We start from the raw sequence: 18,032 nt of genomic DNA, 5'->3' as shown, positions 1-18,032 counted from the left end.
TGGCTCATGTTCAGCTGCTGTTGACCAACACCCCCAGGTCCCTTTCCACTGGGCAGCTTTCCAGCTGCTCTTCCTCGAGCCTGTAACATTATACAGCACACGTGGTGTCAGCCCCACCAGAAGGTCTCTTGGAGCCTATTTCTCCACCACTGATGCTGATTCTGGGTTCCTGCAAGTTCTCTGGGGCACTGAAGCACAACTTCATGAGGACACGGTGCTGCTGGGAAAGGTGGGCTTGTCAGCCAGGCAGGCTGAATGAATACATGTCACACCATCTAATGTTCACTTTGTGTTTTGGAAGGGACCTCGTAGATTCGAACATTCTGCTCCGGTCAAACATCGCTCTCAAGACACCAGATGAGGTTAGACACTGGATTTCTTTATTGTACAAGTCTTATTTCCCTATCTGGGAGTGTTGCTCTTAAGAGGTGTTGGCGTGTTGCTCACCTCTGTTGTTACTTGAAAGCCTTCCCAGAAGCTCATGGAGAAGTGTCTTTCCCAAGATGCCCACATGTATTTGGAACTGCCTGAGTTTGGTGCTGCAGAGCAACTGTGGCTGCTTACAGGAGACAAAAAAAAAGTGTTTATCTTGGATTCAAAATATAGGGTGACACCTCCATTATACCTTAAGGCAACGCAAGGTTGCAGACTACTGAAGGTAGGAGCCCAAGTGCAAATTCCCCAGAGATTTGGACTTTTAAAGGCCATTGGCCCCTAAGGAAAGGCATTGAAAAGATGGGTGAGGAAATGAGGCTGAAACTAAGAGCAAACAACCAAAAGTCTGTGCTGAACTGATGTAAGCGAATGCCTTTGGCAGCAATCTGGGAAAAAGGCAGGGTGTGAGTTAAATGAGGTTGATCAAGATGAGCTCAGCCCTGGAGGGACCTGACCCAGCTTGTGAGGCAAGATGGAATTTGGTGCTGACAAATGCCAGGGAGCACATGTTGCCCCAGATTACCTGCGCTGTCACATTTGCAGAGATACAGGATCAGACCTGAAACTGGGTGTCCCCTGAGGGCTTCCCTTGCCCTGGTGAGAGATGTGAGTGTTGTGTTCCTCCTCTTAGAGCCAATGGGAGGTGCCAGCAGTTTGTCATTCCTCTCAGTTCATTATCAAATTCATTTTCTCCGAAATGCCTTTCACTGAGACAGTGCCAAAACTTGTTTTAAGCCGACAAGGTCTCATTTCTGAGAAATACATTTTGCTCTTTTCTTTCCATGGGTTGGCAGCCCATGTACACTTTGGACCACTTCTCCTGGGTTGAGCTCCATGAGATAAAGGACTTTTTGTGCCAGTTTCCTAGACTGTGATGGGCTGCTCTGACCCAAGCTCCCCTCTCTAGAGTGGGGACAGCCAAGAGGACCCTGTACCTCCTCATTCTCCTTCCCTGTTTGGCCACTGGGCTTTATCTTGCAATGGTGGATCTATATGAAGATGCTGGGAGGTGGAGCAGGTGTTCACCTTCACCCCAGGATCCCACATAGCCACAGTTTCTTCCTGGCAAGAAAATGTCAACCTGGAGTGAGGAAAACTTTAGCCCAGGTGAAACTGGGTCAAAGAAACACGCCCCAGAAGCTCCCCTGTTTAGCAGCTTTGAAATATGCCCAAAAATAAGGAGTTGGGTGATTGTGCCCCATCAGCCTTGAGTTTGGTTTGCAGACAGAATAGGCAGAGGGTGATGTTTTGCTCTCACTGATTCATTCTGTTTTCTTTAGGGAGTGCCAATCAAATACCTGGTCTTGGAAGACACTGATGAAGTTATTACCCTGGTGGAAGACAAGAGCAAGGTCAAACAAATCCAAGAGGATGAGGAGGAGAATGAGGAGGATGAGGATGAAAAAGAGAATAACAATCAAGGTGCACAACTAAACAGGGAAAAGCTGATTGTCATCTGATAGGACACGCAATCGGCATCTGCTAGAGGCAGCAAGCATTTGTTAAAACATCAGAGAACGCTTTTGCAAATCACGGGCAAACCATCACAGTCACATCACACCATACAAAGTGGCTCTTGTATTCTCTGCAGAACACTGGGAGTTGGTGACAGACAGGTGTAATTTTTAGGGGAAACACCAGGGAAGAAAATCAGCAGTTGTTAGAGGAACAGTTGCAGAGGTGCTGCATGAGGCAGAGGGATAATTATGCTGAGTGCGTCCAGCCTCAGAGGCGTGAGGGTTTAAAGTGCACCCAATGCTGGCTCCTCTTTAAGCGTCAGATGAAGCGTCTCAGAATTATCAGTCCCTTTGGAAAGGTTTGAGATGTGTTTGTCTGAGAGCTGTTCCAGACTTGCCTTCCCCAGGGAGAAAACACTGGTCTTGCAATGTTTCCTTGAAAATACATTTGTTTTCCAAACAAAATTGGTTTTGTTTTCCCATGAAAAGTGGGGCAGAATCCTAGAGGAGCCAACATGCTTAAAGAATAGGGTTCAAATCAGAGGGCACAACTGGTGTGAGACATGGTGAGTGGATAAGATGTGATAACCTCTGCTGGGAGGACAGGCTGGGAGAGTTGGGGTGTTCAGCCTGGAGAAGATCCTGGGAGATCTTATTGCAGCCTTTCCATACTTAAAAGGGGCTGGTAAGAACGATGGGGACAGACTTTTTATCAGGACCTGTTGCAATGGGACAAGGGGTGATGGTTTTAAACTAAAGGAGGGAGATTCAGGCTGGACATGAGGAAGAAATTTTTTGCAGTGAGGGTGGTGAGAGCCTGGCCCAGGTTGGCCAGAGAGGTGGTGGATGAACCATCCCTGGAGACATCCCAGGCCAGGCTGGACGGGGCTCTGAGCAACCTGAGCTGGTGAAGATGTCCCTGCTCATGGCAGGGGTGGCACTGGATAAGCTGAGAAGGTCCCTTCAACCCAAACCATTCTGTGATTCTGAGTGTATTTTGATGAGTTTGTGTGTGTGTCTGTGCCTGTGGTTTCACTCCTCCATATCAGGCAATTACCCACTGCTTACAGTCACTGCATCTCTGCTGAGGGGTGCTGCCTCACTAAAACATATCGATGGGCTGGACCTGGGGGCTGCAGATCCCTCTGTCCTGTGCACATATCCATATTCATGCTCAGCTGTGGGTCCCTTGCAGATATTCAAGATGATCAAGTGGTGGAAGCAGTTTCCAGGGACAAGAAGCGAGAGCTGCCCCTGGAGCAGATCCTTGCTCTGACAGAGGAGACTTTCCACTCTGCCCTCTTGGAGACTGCCCGCACGGTGGTGATGTTTTATGCCAGCTGTGAGTATGAAATGTGGCCTGGCGGTCCCTTCTCTAAGCTTGCGCTGCTCACCATGCGTTCTGTAATATGGTGATCCTGTAGACAAGTTTTAACAATAAATAAACACTGTTTCCTGTCCCATGTGCCTCCACCCAATGTTAGCAATCAGATTAAATCAGCTCTTCTCATTGAGTGATGCAGTGTGAAGACAATATCTCTCAGTACAGAAGAAATCAACACTCATAGGTTTTTAACCTTCATTTTACAGGTATCGAATGTAGAACAAGAGGGAAATGGTGGTAGCACAGGCTCATGTGTTAGCCTAGACAACCCAGTTGCTGTCTGCTGCACAGAAGCATAAAGTCCAATTTTCTGTATTTTTTTTCAAGTCTTTCAGCGCTGGAAGCACCTCAGGGTGCAGAGAATCACAACGTGACTTTATCAGAGAGCAAGGTGGGGCTGGTCTGTCACCTCTGTGTCCCTCAGGGCTGTGTCTCTCCTGTGTTTCAGGGGAAGCAGTGTCGCTGGCAGTGCTGCGGTCTTACACCGAGGTGGCTGATCACCTGAAAGGTAAGGAGCCACAGGTCTGAATGCTTGACACCTGACATGCACTTACTCTGGCAGCAGGAACCAGAAGGCTGAGGATATTGGTGATACCTCACTCCTTCACCCAGAATATGCTAGTTTTGATTTCCCAAACTCTTAAGGAAGGCACACCCACCTCAGGTTGCTTGTGAAGAGTCCTTTGGTTCTTATTTGGGGATTTTTGCAGACCATTTGTGCCTCTGTAAAGTCACGGGACTGGGAATGCGGCCTGCTGCCATCGCCTTGTGTTGTTGGTGTAAATTGGTACACAGCAGCTGCCCAAACTGCCTTGCAGCTGAAGTGATGATGCTGGTGGGCACTATGACAGTGTGGTGGATAATGGTGATGGTGGTGATGGTGTTGATGGTGATGCTGGTGCGCACAGTGACAGCGTGATGGATGATCATGGTGGTGATGATAGTGGTGGTGATGTTGGTGGGCACAGTGACAGAGTGATGGATGATAGGGATGATGATGGTCAAACTGATGGGCACGGTGACTGTGTGATGTATGATGGTGATGATGATGGGCACAGCGACAGCGCGATGGATGATTGTGATGGTGGTGATGGTGATCACAGAATCACAGAATGTTAGGGATTGGAAGGGACCTCTAAAGCTCATCCAGTCCAATCCCCCACCAGAGCAAGAACACTCAGATGAGGTTCCACAGGAAGGTGTCCAGGCAGTTCTTGAATGCCTCCAGAGTAGGAGACTCTACAACCTCCCTGGGCAACCTGGGCCAGGCTCTGCCACCCTCACTGTGAAGAAGTTTCTTCTCAAATTTAAGTGGAACCTTTTGTGTTCCATTTTGAACCCATTACCCCTTGTCCTATCACTGATTGTCACCGAGAAGAGCCTGGCTCCATCCTCCTGACACTCGCCGTTTATATATCTGTAAACATTAATGAGGTCACCCCTCAGTCTCCTCCAAGCTAAAGAGATCCAGCTCCCTCAGCCTTTCCTCCTAAGGGAGATGATGTTGGTGGGCACACTGACAGTGTGATGGATGATGGTGGTGGTGGTGATGATGATGCTGGTAGGCATAGTGGCGGTGTGATGGATGGTGGTGATGGCAGCGATGATGATGTTGGTGGGCACAGCGTCTTTGTGATGGGCGATGGTGATGATGATGGTGGTGGAGCAAGGGGAGGCCCAGCGCAGAGCACCAGCAGCAGTGGGTGACACAGGGTGGGCTTTGGACCAGGGGGAAGGGCGAACAGCAGGCACTGTAGCGTGCATCACAGGAACAGGGTGCTGTTTGTGCCCCTCAGTGCTAGGTCCTGCACAGGGCAAGGAGATGCACTACACACTGAACAGCAAATTAAAGTGCTGGGTAGCACATCACATCTCCTGTCCTTGAAAGTACTTGTTCTGGAAAGGAGCAGAAATTGGCTCTGGCTTTGGTGGGAAGTGTGATGGACAGGTGTGGGCAGGCCCAGATCCACCAGAGCAGGATGGTGTCAGAGGAAGAATTTACAGTGACTGCACCTTCAGGACCTGGAGACTGGGTTAATTACATGGGCAGTCTCACAGGCAGCCACAGAAATCCTGCTTTAGCAGGTGGGTTGGACTGGATGATCTCCAGAGGTCCCTTCCAACCCCAGCCATTCTGTGACCCTGTGATACAGAGCCTGCAGAGGACCCAGCCAGCTTTCTGGGAAGAAGATACAGTGGGAGTTTCTTATGAGAAACCCTCCTGGGAACGCTGCGGACTGTGCTGTGGTTTGGATGAAAGTGGTTTTGCATTCATAGTTTGCATGAAGCAAAGTCACCAGCAGCTTTGATCTGGACTGAAATCCTGGGAATAAACAGGAAAGCTCAGGGAGGGTTGTTGTTAGAGACATTATGGTTGTTGATGGTTTGGAGTTTGTTTTAGACTCCCTGGCAGTCTGAGGAGCAACCTGGGAGGGTCAGTGGATTAAACCCTGCCTCTTCCTGAGCTTCACCATGTGTTTTTTGAATCATCTGTACACAATCTCGGTGCATGGAAGCAGCCACAGGCAGATTCTCAACAGAGATTAGGAACTGATTGGGGTCAGAGCCTTTTCTCTGTGATCAGTGAGGTCCCACCAAAGACTCCCAGGCCAGATGTGACCTGTGGAATGACTCCAGTCTGCTTTCCCTGCTGTGGCCTTGGAGAGGATGGGGAACGGCTGTGTTAGTGGATTTGGAGATGTGGAGATCCTTTGCCTCTGCTGCTGAGGGAGCCTTAGTCCCAGGCAGAGCTACCAGAGGAGCTGGAAGACCTAAAATCATAGAATCATTTTGGTTAGAAGAGACCCCCAAGATCATTGAGTCCAACAATTAACCCAACCCTGGCACTAACCCATGTCCCTAAGAACCTCATCTCCATGTCTGTTCAACCCCTCCAGGGATGGTGACTCCAGCACTGCCCTGGGCAGCCTGTTCCAATGCCCCACAGCCCTTTGGGGAAGAAACCATTTCCAATATCCAATCTGAACCTCCCCTGGTGCAACTTGAGGCCATTTCCTCTCATCCTAGGAAGGTCCTCAGTTATGGATCAAGAAGTGGAGCTTGAGCTGTGCAGGACTGAAAATAAAACATGGTGATGTTTTTGGGGCACTCCCTCAGATCCCCCAGCAATGCTGGTATTCCTGTCTGTTCTTTGGGGTGGAGCTTTCTTCCTAAGGGCTGAGAAGCCCACACAAGCTGTCTAAGCCATGAATCGTCTGCTTTAGAAAGCACATTTTGGTTGCAGAACCAGGTCCCACTTTTATTGCCAGTTCTCTGTGCAAAATGGCCCTGAGAATAGGCCACATGAGATCAAATGCAAGGGAATGGAGGAGGCCAGAGGCTGGAAAGACCCCGGGAATCATCCTGTAACAGGTGTTCAGCAGATCATCACAAAATTAAGCTTATAGCCCCCCAAGTGTTTTTCCATTGTTGAGAGGTCAAATCTATCAAGACATCAGGAGAAGCATCTCTGTCTTGCTGAACTGGCCTTTTTTGCAAAGAAGAGAGGAAACCAATATCTAAGAAGAGCAATATACTGTGCTGCAAACCAGTTCTGCTTCCCTCTTGTGTTCTTCTGGAGTCTTCTAGACCAATGAGTTCCAAAGACAGGGGTCTGAAGTTGTAGTTCAAAGGCATGAAGATCACCTGTGTGATTTAGAAATGTATATTCATGGAATCTAAATCTGAAGTGAGGATTTAGGAATCCATTGTGTGATGCTGTTCGGGTATCATTTCCCATTCCACATTGAGTTCCTCCCCTTGAAGTGCAGCACTTCACGCATAACTTTACTTCTCTTTTATCTTATTGCCTTTGGACCAGCTCTTCAAGTGAACTGTTTCTGATGTCAGTCCTGCCCTTTGAAGGATTAGATGTTTAAGAGATTCTTGATTTTTCACCTTCACCTGTAACCTTGGTGATTTGTCTTGTCCTGGTTTTATAAGACCCCTAGGACAGAGGTTCTCACTGTCGTCAGTTTTGGTAGCAGCTAAAATCATAGAACAGAAGGTTCTTGTGTTCCTCTTATGTTTTTTCCCACCCAGCAACTCGACAGTGACCACAGGGCTGAACAGTTTGTTGCTGAGTTACTCAACTCCTGAAACTGCAGCTTGTTCAGTAATTGATAATGTGGTGCAGATTAGGGTGGGAGAGTGATTGTCCTGGACAAAGTGTTCCTCAGGCCAACTGGGGCTCCTTTGGAAATCATGGTCACTTTTGGTATGTAAGCCCTCAAGGTAGTATCCAAATACTAAAACTCATATTTTAGGGACCTTAGAGCAGCCTTGCAACTCAATTTTAACAGTACATCAAAGCCTTATTTCCATGGCATTATTTTTCAGAGTTGGGCAAGACACAAGATTATGTGGTAACAGATGATGAGAACCAGCCACGCTGGATCCAAGGTGTGAAATAAATCCAGGGAGAAGCTTTTAATCTGAGATGTTATTTCAGAACCTGGAGAATGACACAAACCATTTCTGCTCTCCTTCGAGTGTTTTGACAACTCCTCACTGTCTGAGTGGAATTGCAGACCCTTAGCTCCGTGCTACCGCTTGCTTTTTCTTGTACATGCATTTGACACAAGGCAGACCAGCAGTGAACTTCTCATGTGAAAGATCTGCAAAGCACAACCTCGAATGAGAGCTGCAGATAATGGTCCAGTGGGATGCCAAGGACATAGGGTAGGGGGTAGGAGCAGATGCTAAAGCCACCTCTGCCTTCACCCTTGTCTGTGGGGATCCCTGGCAGGCATGTTTCTAACCTGTGATTAAAACCCTTCCACAACTTCTCTGCCAAAAAGACTCAGCTGTGCTTGGTTCTCCTAAGCTTGTATTAATACCTGTTTTTCTTCAGGAAGCATGTCTTCCAAACTTCTCCCATCTCCAGATGGATCTGCTTACACCTTTCCAAAAACATGTTTCCCAGCCTGACTTGCTGGGCTCTGCAGAGGTCTCACCAGGACAGAAGAGTGTCATTTTCCTCCCATATATTGCAGACGCTGTTGAGAGTTCATCCCAGAACAAGCTTTGCCCTTTTCTGCAGCACTGATGGTATCTGTGCATCCTGCTTCTCATTACAGAATACTGCTGTTTTTATCCTTTGCCCTTCAAGTTGCTTTCTGTCCCTCTGGGCTTGGGACTATTTGCAGGTTGAATGTGTGTGTTTTATTCCATCAGCCAGGCCTTTAATGAAAACAGTGATCAGAATCAAACCCAGGACAGACAGAGAAGAAAGCATGGCAGTTTTGATCTGCCGTACTCTTGAGAAATCCACATCACCTACCCTGACCCTGGTTTTTGAAGGACACTTTGCAATGGTTTGCCTCCATGTGTGTACTTGTCTCTAGGTTTCATCCCATCTCCCCCATGTAACCCTTGAATCCTGTTTAAGCAAATTTAGGGAAGGCATGAAGGTGTCTGAGATATGACATTCCTGCAGTGGGCATGGATGGCGTATGGCCTGAGGATTGTACACAGCCTTGTTGTTTTTAGTCAAGCCTGCAAGTAGGTAGGAGGCAGGTTAGGTGAGGCTGGCAACCGAGAGCTGGTGGCTTGTGAAGCTGGTGATGGTTCTCCTGCCAATTCAGGCCCAGCCATGGACCAGCAGCAGTTGTGCTGGTCTTTGCCCAGCCTGCAGATGAAAGACAGGCTGATAAGGACAGGCTGGAGTTGCAGACACTGTGTCTTGGGCTCATGGAGAGCATGCAGAGAACCTGCCTTCATTTGGTTCACTGCTTATGAATCCCTTGAGTTTATCACTTTGGTAAGACATATAAAAAGCTTTTTAGTACTTGTCTCAGGAACCAAAGTTGGGCTTACTGCTCTGTGATTCCCAGTGCTCTTCCCTTCCCTCTCCATTACCTGTGGGACCTCAGGCTCTTAAGTTCCTAAAGGTACCTGCTAGTGGCTGGTAGATGAGCAGCTGGCATGGAGTCATAGAATCATTTTGGTTGGAAAATACCCTCAAGATCATTGAGTCCAACCATTGACCCACCCCTGGCACTAACCCATGTCCCTAAGAACCTCATCACTAACCCCTCCAGGGATGGCGACTCCACCTCTTCCCTGGACAGCCTGTTGCAATGCCTGAAAACTCTTTCCATGAAGAAATTTCTCCTAATATCCAATCTAAGCCTCCCCTGGCACAACCTGAGGACATTTCCTCTTGTCCTGTTGCTTGTTACTTGGGAGAAGAGACCAACATCCTCCATGCTACGACCTCCTGTCAGGTAGTTGTAGAGCGCAGTAGGACAGGGTGAATGCCATCAGACTGCCACCCTGTATTACATTGCTCTTGCTTACATCACCTTTAACAGCTCCGCACTTCAGATGAAACAGACACTTTGCAGTACCGGTTGACTTAATAAATGAAAAAGCCTTGAGTGCATTAGCCTCCTCCATGCCAAGCTGTATCTTCCCTCTTTCCTGTAAGTGAGGGCCTGCCTTGTTTCTTTGTCTTGGCCTTATTTCTAAAGAATTTCCAGTACCTTTTCTTATGCTTCTTATGCTCCTGGACGCTTGCCTCAAGGTTTCGTGGTGTCCCTTTGAGTAACCAGCCAGACGTGAATGTCTCTGCGAATTTCCTTCTGAGAAGTGCAATGTATGGCTTCTCTGAGTTTATTCTCTCCATGGTCTGTTTTTTGGATCAGTCCACACCTGCTGGGGTATTTAATATATTCGCAGGCTGGAAATAGTTACTGTTATGCTCAAAAGTGTAAGACATATCCATGGATGATTTCAGGAGGGAGATAGCGTGTACTCAAAGGGGCTGTGTATTTAGGGCTGGATTTTGATGTCCTGCCCACACAAAGCAGCGTTTGGCTCCAGGAATGGTCCAGTAACTTCTCAGTGGTGACCCACCTGGTCTTGCTCCAAGCGCACCCACATGTTAAGATCCAGCCCTGTAGCCAAAGCAAGTAGGAGTTCTGGCAGTGTTAATACAAATATATGCGATAATATCAAAAAAACCCGCAAAAAGCTCTCTTTTTCAATCTTTTAAAAATTTTTTCTTCTTTTTTTTTTCTTTTCTTGTATTATTTATGTATTTGTTTTCCATTCTAGGAACTCAGGGGGTTCTACTCTCTCGGGTAAACTGCTGGGACTGGCCTGGCGTTTGCACAAAGGAGAACGTCACTCAGTTTCCTACCATCAAGATTTACGAGAAGGGAGAGCGATCGGTGATGTACGATGGCATGTGGGGAACTGAAGAACTGACCAACTTCATCATGCTGTAAGTGTTAATGAGTCCCCATGCAGCGAGGTTGGCACATCTGCTAGATGATGTCCCGGATACTTCACGGCCTGTGTAATGGAAATCCTTTTCGGAAAAATAATGTCAGATCTGATTGTAGACCTGGTTTGGAAATTAGCTTCATAACTTTTTGTGCTTTTCAATGCCAGGGAACATCTGTTCTTGGACAGTGCATCCATCTCTTGTCACCATCCCTCTCTCTTTGCTGGAATTCCTTCCCTGTTATTTTTAATGGGGATCTCAAGGATCTTCAGAGCAACCAGTTTGACTCAGGGCTGGTCTCATTTCCCCATAAGCAGCACCAGTACCTTTCTGTGGACACAAGAGGGAAGCTTTTCACTGTGAGAACAACCAGCAACTGGGATAATCTCCCAAGAAAAGTGGTGGATTCCCCAATAGTGGATACTTTTTAAGATGCAGCTGCACAGGGTGTTGGGCCATCTTGTCTAGACCATGCTTTGCCAAGAAAGATTGGACCAGATGATCCTTGAGGTCCCTTCCAACCTGGGATTCCATGATTCTGTAACTAGGCATTGCCCTTCCTTCCCAGGAGCAACTGATTTTTGTCTCTAATGAGACATAGTGGTTGTTGTATTGGCTTGGAGCATCATTGTATTGAGGTTTCCCTTTTGTCTCTTCATCCCAAAAATGAAGGAGAAGCCAGCCCATGTTGTTTCTCTGCCTTTCCATAGGAGCCGAGTTTCCTGCCCTCTGAAGCTGACCACGATTGAGGAGGCAGAAGGATATTTAAGAGGAGAGTTTCCACCTGAGCTGTCATCCTTTCACCACACTTCAGTTCTAGGAGTCTTTAGCACAGCCACCATTGAAGGTTCGTGTGGTATTTGTGGGTTCAGCACTCAAGTTCATTCCTGATGGGGGAGGGATGATTCTGAGTGCTTGGAAGTTCCTCCATGTTTCGTTTTCTCTAAGCACATTTGCTCACATCACAGCCTACCTGGCACCACCCTTTTTATTTTGGTAATTAGAAGACCACGAGTGATTCCATACAGGGGACTTGAGGTCTGTATCCTGGCTCAGAGGACATTCAGATGTTTACTGCACCCAGTGTGGCAGCATCTGACAACCCTGACAGTGATTGAGACATCATTCTCAGTGGGGTAAAAAACCAACAATGCCCTGGGTGACCTGTCTCTGCAAAGAAATTTTTGCAGATGTCCAATCTGGACTTAAAATGCCACAATTTGTTCCTTTTGTATCTCCTGCCTCTTACCATGAAGACTTTGGCTCTGTCCTCTTTGTAAGTCCCCTTCAATGTATCCGTAGGCTTCCATTAAGTTCCCTCTTAGCCTTTGACTGAACAAGCCTCTTCTTGTTGCCCGTGTGCAACAGGTCACAACATATTCTTTCTGAAAGAAAGCCCTTTCTACTATTGGATTGATAGTTATCTTGGTGAGAGGCTGAGGGAGCTGGGGTTGTTTAGTCTGGAGAAGAGGAGGCTTAGAGGTGAGCTCAGCACTCTCTAGAACGACCTGAAGGGAAGTTATGGCCAGGTGAGGATTGGGCTCTTCTCCCAGGCAGTCAGCAACAGGACAAGGGGGCATGGGCTTCAACTCTGCCAGGGGAAATTTAGGCTGGAGATTAGCAAGAAATTCTTCACAGAGAGAGTGGTCAGGCATTGGAATGGCTGCCCAGGGAGGTGCTGGACTCACTGGCCCTGGAGGTTTTCAAACTGAGATTGGCCATGGCACTTAGTGCCTTGATCTGGTCAATGGACTGGAGTTGGACCAAGGGTTGGACTGGATGATCTCTGAGGTCTTTTCCAAGCCAGTCAATTCTGTGATTCTGTGACGATTCCTCCAGCAAATGTGGTAGTCCCAGTCCTTGCAACCAATGCACAACCTGAAACTTTTAAAAAAACCAAACAAATAAACAAACAACCAACCCCGTGGCCTCTCAGTTGCCAGCTACCCCTGGGAATTACTGCATTTTTTTAAAAAAAGGCGAATTTTTTCATCTGTCTTGAGAATGTTGGCATGTTTTCCATTTGGAAGCTCCATTGTGCCTGTAAACTTTGGTCAAGTACAAATCAAGCTACTTTCTCACACGACGAGGTCCAGGGGGAATCTACTGTGCTCAGGGGTAAAGAACAAAACAAAATCTCTGGAACCAACTAGAAAACACTTGGGTTGTTTTCACTGAGCCAGCTGGAAGCTACTACACCTGCCTTCTTCTGGACGATCTAAGTCTGTTAAATCATAGAATCATAGAATGGTTTTGGTTGGAAAAGACCCTCAAGATCATTGAGTCCAACCATAACCTAACTCTAGCACTAAACCATGTCCCTAAATATAACAGAAAATGTTACTCATCTCAAAAAAAACTTGAGTCCATTTCTTCCTGTTTTTCATCTGCGGAGCTCCAAAATCTTCCCTCTATTCCACATCTTCCACTTTCTGAAGTTGTGGAACCTGGATTAGCCACATGGTAGGACCTTAAACAACATGGGGATGGTGAGAAACGCTAATGGAAGGAACCTGCCTGGATCTGGCTGGATGTCTGAGCTCAGACTCTTTCCTCTGTAGAACTTTTTCATTTTCTTCTTGGAGGTTTCCAGACAGCTCTGTGCAGAGCCAGCAGGATTGCCTCTTCCCTCAGGGCACACCGTCTGCGATCTGGCACAACATCCGCAGTCTGGGGTAACTCAGCCGCAGATGCCAAGGGAGATGAAATACGTGATGCTTCCACCGCCCGTAACCTGCGGGGTGCTTGAGCGTCATGCAGGATGACCTGAGGGAGCTGAAAACTGGAGCCAGCTGTTCCGGCATCAAACCCAGGCCAGAGTTAGGGAAACCACATTGCTGCTTTTATCAGCCTGAAGACTTATCTGGAACTTCCAAGTATATTCTCACGGCAAGAATTACTGCTTTAACCTGAACCAGCAATGCGCCATGTCGTTGCCATTTCTAGTTAACTGAAACAGAGCAACGAGATGGCCAGTTAAACAAAGCTTGGGATTTTTTTCCGACGCTTAGCATCAGAACTATGTTAAGAAGCCCTTCAGTGGGTATGAGCTAAATGAGGCTTGTCAGAAAAATCATAATTAAAATTTATTACAAAGAGATGAGTGGTGTTACTAGGTAATGAGTGAGCATTTCCCTGGAAACTTGAGGAACTTATAGGAGAGAAATTTGTTTGCTATGAAGAAACTGCAAGTATTTTTGGAAGTAAAACTGTCCTAATCGGTGCAGCAAATGTTTAAAAATACGCCTGTGTTCTGCAAAGCTCTGGTACCATCACAGGACTTGCCAGCATCGGTGTCAACCAAGTGAATAAGGCGTGCAAAGGTGCTCCAGGTGCTGCTGGAGAACGTGGTTTCATGAGATGCCTTCTGCTAGAGGGATAAGGGGTTGTGCTCAGATCCTGCTTCCGAAAACTCTGCGGGATCTGTAGACCCTTCCTCATCTGGCAGTTTCGTTCCTCCATAGTCCCAAATCCTGCTGTTAAGCCGGGCTTGTGCAATGCACGGCAGCTGGGATTCCAGCTCTAGGTATGTGCTGCTGTGCACGATCAAGCCCTGCAGGGAATTAAAACCATGCTTTTGAGGGCGGGGGGTAATTTTCTAGGAAATATTTGAATGGCTTCTTTGGAAGTGCTGCATGTCTGTAGGGAAGCTGTGTGAATTTGGGGGGTTTATTGCAGAGACAGTTGCTGTGAGCTGTTGAGAAATGAAGGCTGGTACGTGGCTCTGGGTCTGGCACAGTCCCCAAAATACAGCACATTTTGTTAGTCTCATAAGGCGGGAAGATCTCATCAGGAATGATCCTGATGAAAAGACTAAGCCTGGATTCTGCTGAAGATTGTCTTGATTTAGGAGATAATTCCTGCAGCTGGGGACACTGCAGGGCAGTGTTTCAACACAGGCTTACGTCTTAAGGGGCTGTTTAAAGTTAAATGCCCATAGAAATGCTCTCCTGAGGAATTTTGGATGGGAGCCTGCTATTTCCACGTCAGGCTTTGTCCTTTTGTGCCTTGCGACGCTCTGCCCCATGGCCCCTTCTCCAGTCGCTGGAGAATAGTTTTGTTGGTAAGTTCCCTGTGATCCTTGTCAGCTTTTCTGTCAATGCTGATAAAATCAAGTAATCAAAGACCAAAAAGCCGGAAACTAATGTCAAACCCATCCAACAGTGGTTGCTCTGTATCACAAGATGAACCAGCCAAGCTGTGTCATCAGCCGTGTTGTACATATGTCATTTCCTACAACATCTGAACCCTCAGCGAGCCACTTCTTTATGGATCTACGCTTCCATTCAGAATGGAAATAGTATAAAGGAATGTTTCTGTTTCCCGTGGATCCGGGGAAACACAATGGAAAATACGGCTTTGAGTGTAGCTGGAGAGCAGGAGGCAAAGAACCAGAAAGTGACCAGTTGTGAGCCAGTCTCAGTCTATGGAGGCCTGAGTCACCCGTCCCAAGAGCTTGGGCTGGCCAGTTGTGAAGCGATGGTGAACATTATGAGAAACACTAAATAATATCTGAATGAGATCTTCTTTAGGTTATAAAGCAACATATATCATGGCTATATCTGAACTGTGATCTTAATGCTTGGGAAAACCTGACTTCTCCAAAGAGTGTGATTTCTCATTCTCCATAAGTCGGAAGAGCCTTTTTTATTGCTCAATACAAAGGGGGAAGGGAGGTGGTGTTGAAATCTGCCCTTGAAATCACGCTACCTTTAGCAGCAGCGGTTTTGATCTCTAATCTCTAACTCAGTTTTCCAAACCCACACATTATGGTTTTCATGTTCACACAAAGCTTTGCCTCTCCCATGGATCCAGCTGCCTAAAACTAAGGCTGTTTTTCATAAGGGCGTAAACCAGCTTTGGAGTCAGCTTCATATTGGGGCTCTGCTCTCAGTCTCTGAGCATGGATAGATTGTGATGGATCAAGTGAACCCCAAACCCGGTCCTTTCCTCCCCATCCTCTTACAGACCTCACCATCTCCGTAAGGCGGGTGGTGAGATCCTGGCCCAGGTTGGCCAGAGAGGTGGTGGATGAACCATCCCTGGAGACATCCCAGGCCAGGCTGGATGGGGCTCTGAGCAACCTGAGCTGGTGAAGATGTCCCTGCTCATGGCAGGGGTGGCACTGTGTGAGCTGGGAAGGTCCCATCCAACCCAAACCATTCTCTGATTCTATGACCGTTGCAACTGCTGGACATGAGTTTATGCTGAGACGTGACGGCAGAGGTGCTAGCATCTCTTTACAGCTGCACAAAGCAGTGCAACGTGCTGTGTCTGGAAGGCATTTAGCTTTTTGATCCTCCCTGTCCGAGCTGGATGCCTGTAACAGATTCTGCCTGCTCTGGGGAACTGGACAAAACCAACAGACACTTGGGGGAGAGGTTGGTTTATCTGCTGGGCTCTTAGTGCTACTCCAGTTAAGTCATCATCAGTCATTTCCAAAAGGTCACTGGGATTTATACGACTTCTATTTAGAGTTATAATTGGTCTCCTGTTTCTAAGAACACTTATGGACTTTAAGTACTTGAAGACATTTCATTTTCCATCAGTACCTCTGTCGTGCAGATCCTGGAAACTCAGTTCTGGTGGCTAAAGTGCAAATACTGTTCTCATAATAGGAACTTTCCTTCCGATCCTTTCGGCCGCTGCCAACTCCTCCTCCCATAGCCTGCAGCCATGAGACGCTTCCACTTCTCATGAGCCTCTTATCGTAGTTTTGTTCCCCGCTGACAGTTTGCTGTGGGTGTTGTGTGTACAGACAGTGATGTGGTTTCCAGGTGGAAGCTGACACTTCTCTTTCTATCGTTTATTTTTGTGTCTGTGTCATTTTTACAGCCAAGGAAGCTTTTGAAGAGGCAGGAAACATCTTAAGTGGCCATGTAACGATGGGGATGTATTTTGAAGATGATGCCTTGGCTTTGTAAGTTGTTCCTCTTTTTTTCTGATGACAATTCAAACTGATGATTGGCATTTAGTGAAAGTGTCACATGCTGAGTGTTTAACATCAGCCCCAAACAGCTGCAAGTGATTTGGTCCTGTAGAGAGGTTGGTCAAGACTCAGCCAAAGGGAGATAAAGCCCTGGCTCTGCCACTGATTTATTAACCTGTTCATGGGCAACTCATTTAACCCTGTGAAATGAACGGTCATCTCCCTTCTTGCTGTTCGAGTTCACTCTGGGTATTTTCAGTCTTCCAGCTGTGCCAGCCCCCCAACGCATCTGTTGGGTTCCCCATATAAACAGGACTAAACTCATATGGGGAAACAATCAGGCTGGAAAAATGATGCCCTCTAGCTAGGATCAGTGTGTAAGGAAGCAAAAACAGTTGTTCTCTTTCCATCAGGGAAAAGCGACAAATTGTTACTGGTCTTCCTCTTTCTGCAGTCCCTTCACCTTCTCACCTGGAGTCACCATTCCTGGAGGGGTTTAAAAGACACATAGATTAGGTTCTTAGGGACATGTTTTAGTGATAGACTTGGCAGTGTTGGGTTAATGGTTGGACTTGATGATCTTAAAGATCTTTTCCAACCCAAATGATTCTATGGAGCTGCCGTGGTGTGGAGCACGTGGCCTTTCTGCAGCCTTGGGAAAGGCATTGAGCTTCTTTGGTCTCATCCAGCTTCCTGGTGGACACAAACATCTGGCTGCAAGATGTTTGCAGCTGCTAAGGTTGTGGAAGAACCTACCTCAATCTTTTCACCAGTTAATCTTACCATGGATCTTTTTTTTGTTGGAAGATGTACCCACCTGTTTCTTTCCCCTTGACAAACCAAGACATTTCCACCATTTCCAGACAGAGCTTTGAGGTGGGTGCACCGTCCTTCTGGGGGAAGAATATCGCAGCCTTCCTCCTGCAAATATGATAAAGGCAAAGCCAAGACTTTTTTTTGGTCAGTTCCTGATTAAATAAGAGCATCAATTGCAGCCCTAACTTTAAGCCAAATAGGAGCTAATGGGATCTGAGCCATCCATGCACTTAACCGTGTTATTAGGACTCACTCCAGCAAGGGGCAGAGTGCTTTGAATTAAACTGTGAGAGATGCTTCAGTGCCTGTAAATGCAGCCAGATCCAGGGGGAATCTTCAGCTTGTCCTGGCATCTCATTTCCATCAGGATTTAACTATCAAGGCAGAGTTTAAAATCCCAGTAGATCCTTGGCCTGTTTTCCAGGTGTGGATTTAATGCATCAGTGAGTTATTTTCATTAGTTTCTTACAGATGCAATGCACCTCGAGTGTGTGTGATGAGACATGGGTGTTTTTGTGGTATGCACGGAGAATAAAAATGCAAATATCTTGGTTGTGCATCTTTATTAACCAATCTGTGCTCAAAGAACCAGCCGTGGTTGGGTTTTTAATGCAAGGCAGTGCCAGACTTGTTCAGTGGGAAACCAGTGGGTGATGACAGGTACTGGAGTCACAACCAGCAGCATCAGAGTGAAAAACCTGATTCCCCAGCTGATATAAGGAAAAAACGATAAAGAAAGGCAGGGTGATCTTACAAAAGATACCAATAGAAAAAAAATCT

At 47.0% G+C, this 18,032-nt stretch overlaps 1 protein-coding gene across 1 annotated transcript in view; it reads left to right on the top strand.

Annotated features, from left to right (window-relative positions):
- Positions 1-18,032, top strand: part of TXNDC16 (thioredoxin domain containing 16) — a 41,417-nt gene that overhangs the window by 15,947 nt on the left and 7,438 nt on the right. Inside the window, exons 10-16 of the mRNA XM_065840000.2 lie at positions 302-362; positions 1,716-1,857; positions 3,088-3,234; positions 3,725-3,784; positions 10,336-10,504; positions 11,218-11,354; positions 16,343-16,427. Of these exons, the coding sequence (XP_065696072.1) occupies positions 302-362; positions 1,716-1,857; positions 3,088-3,234; positions 3,725-3,784; positions 10,336-10,504; positions 11,218-11,354; positions 16,343-16,427 (801 nt within the window). The remainder of the gene's footprint in view (positions 1-301; positions 363-1,715; positions 1,858-3,087; positions 3,235-3,724; positions 3,785-10,335; positions 10,505-11,217; positions 11,355-16,342; positions 16,428-18,032) is intronic.

Source organism: Patagioenas fasciata, chromosome 5 (genome assembly GCF_037038585.1).
Source record: "Patagioenas fasciata isolate bPatFas1 chromosome 5, bPatFas1.hap1, whole genome shotgun sequence".
Classification (NCBI taxonomy): domain Eukaryota; kingdom Metazoa; phylum Chordata; class Aves; order Columbiformes; family Columbidae; genus Patagioenas; species Patagioenas fasciata.
This window is presented reverse-complemented; position numbering and strand designations above follow the sequence as displayed.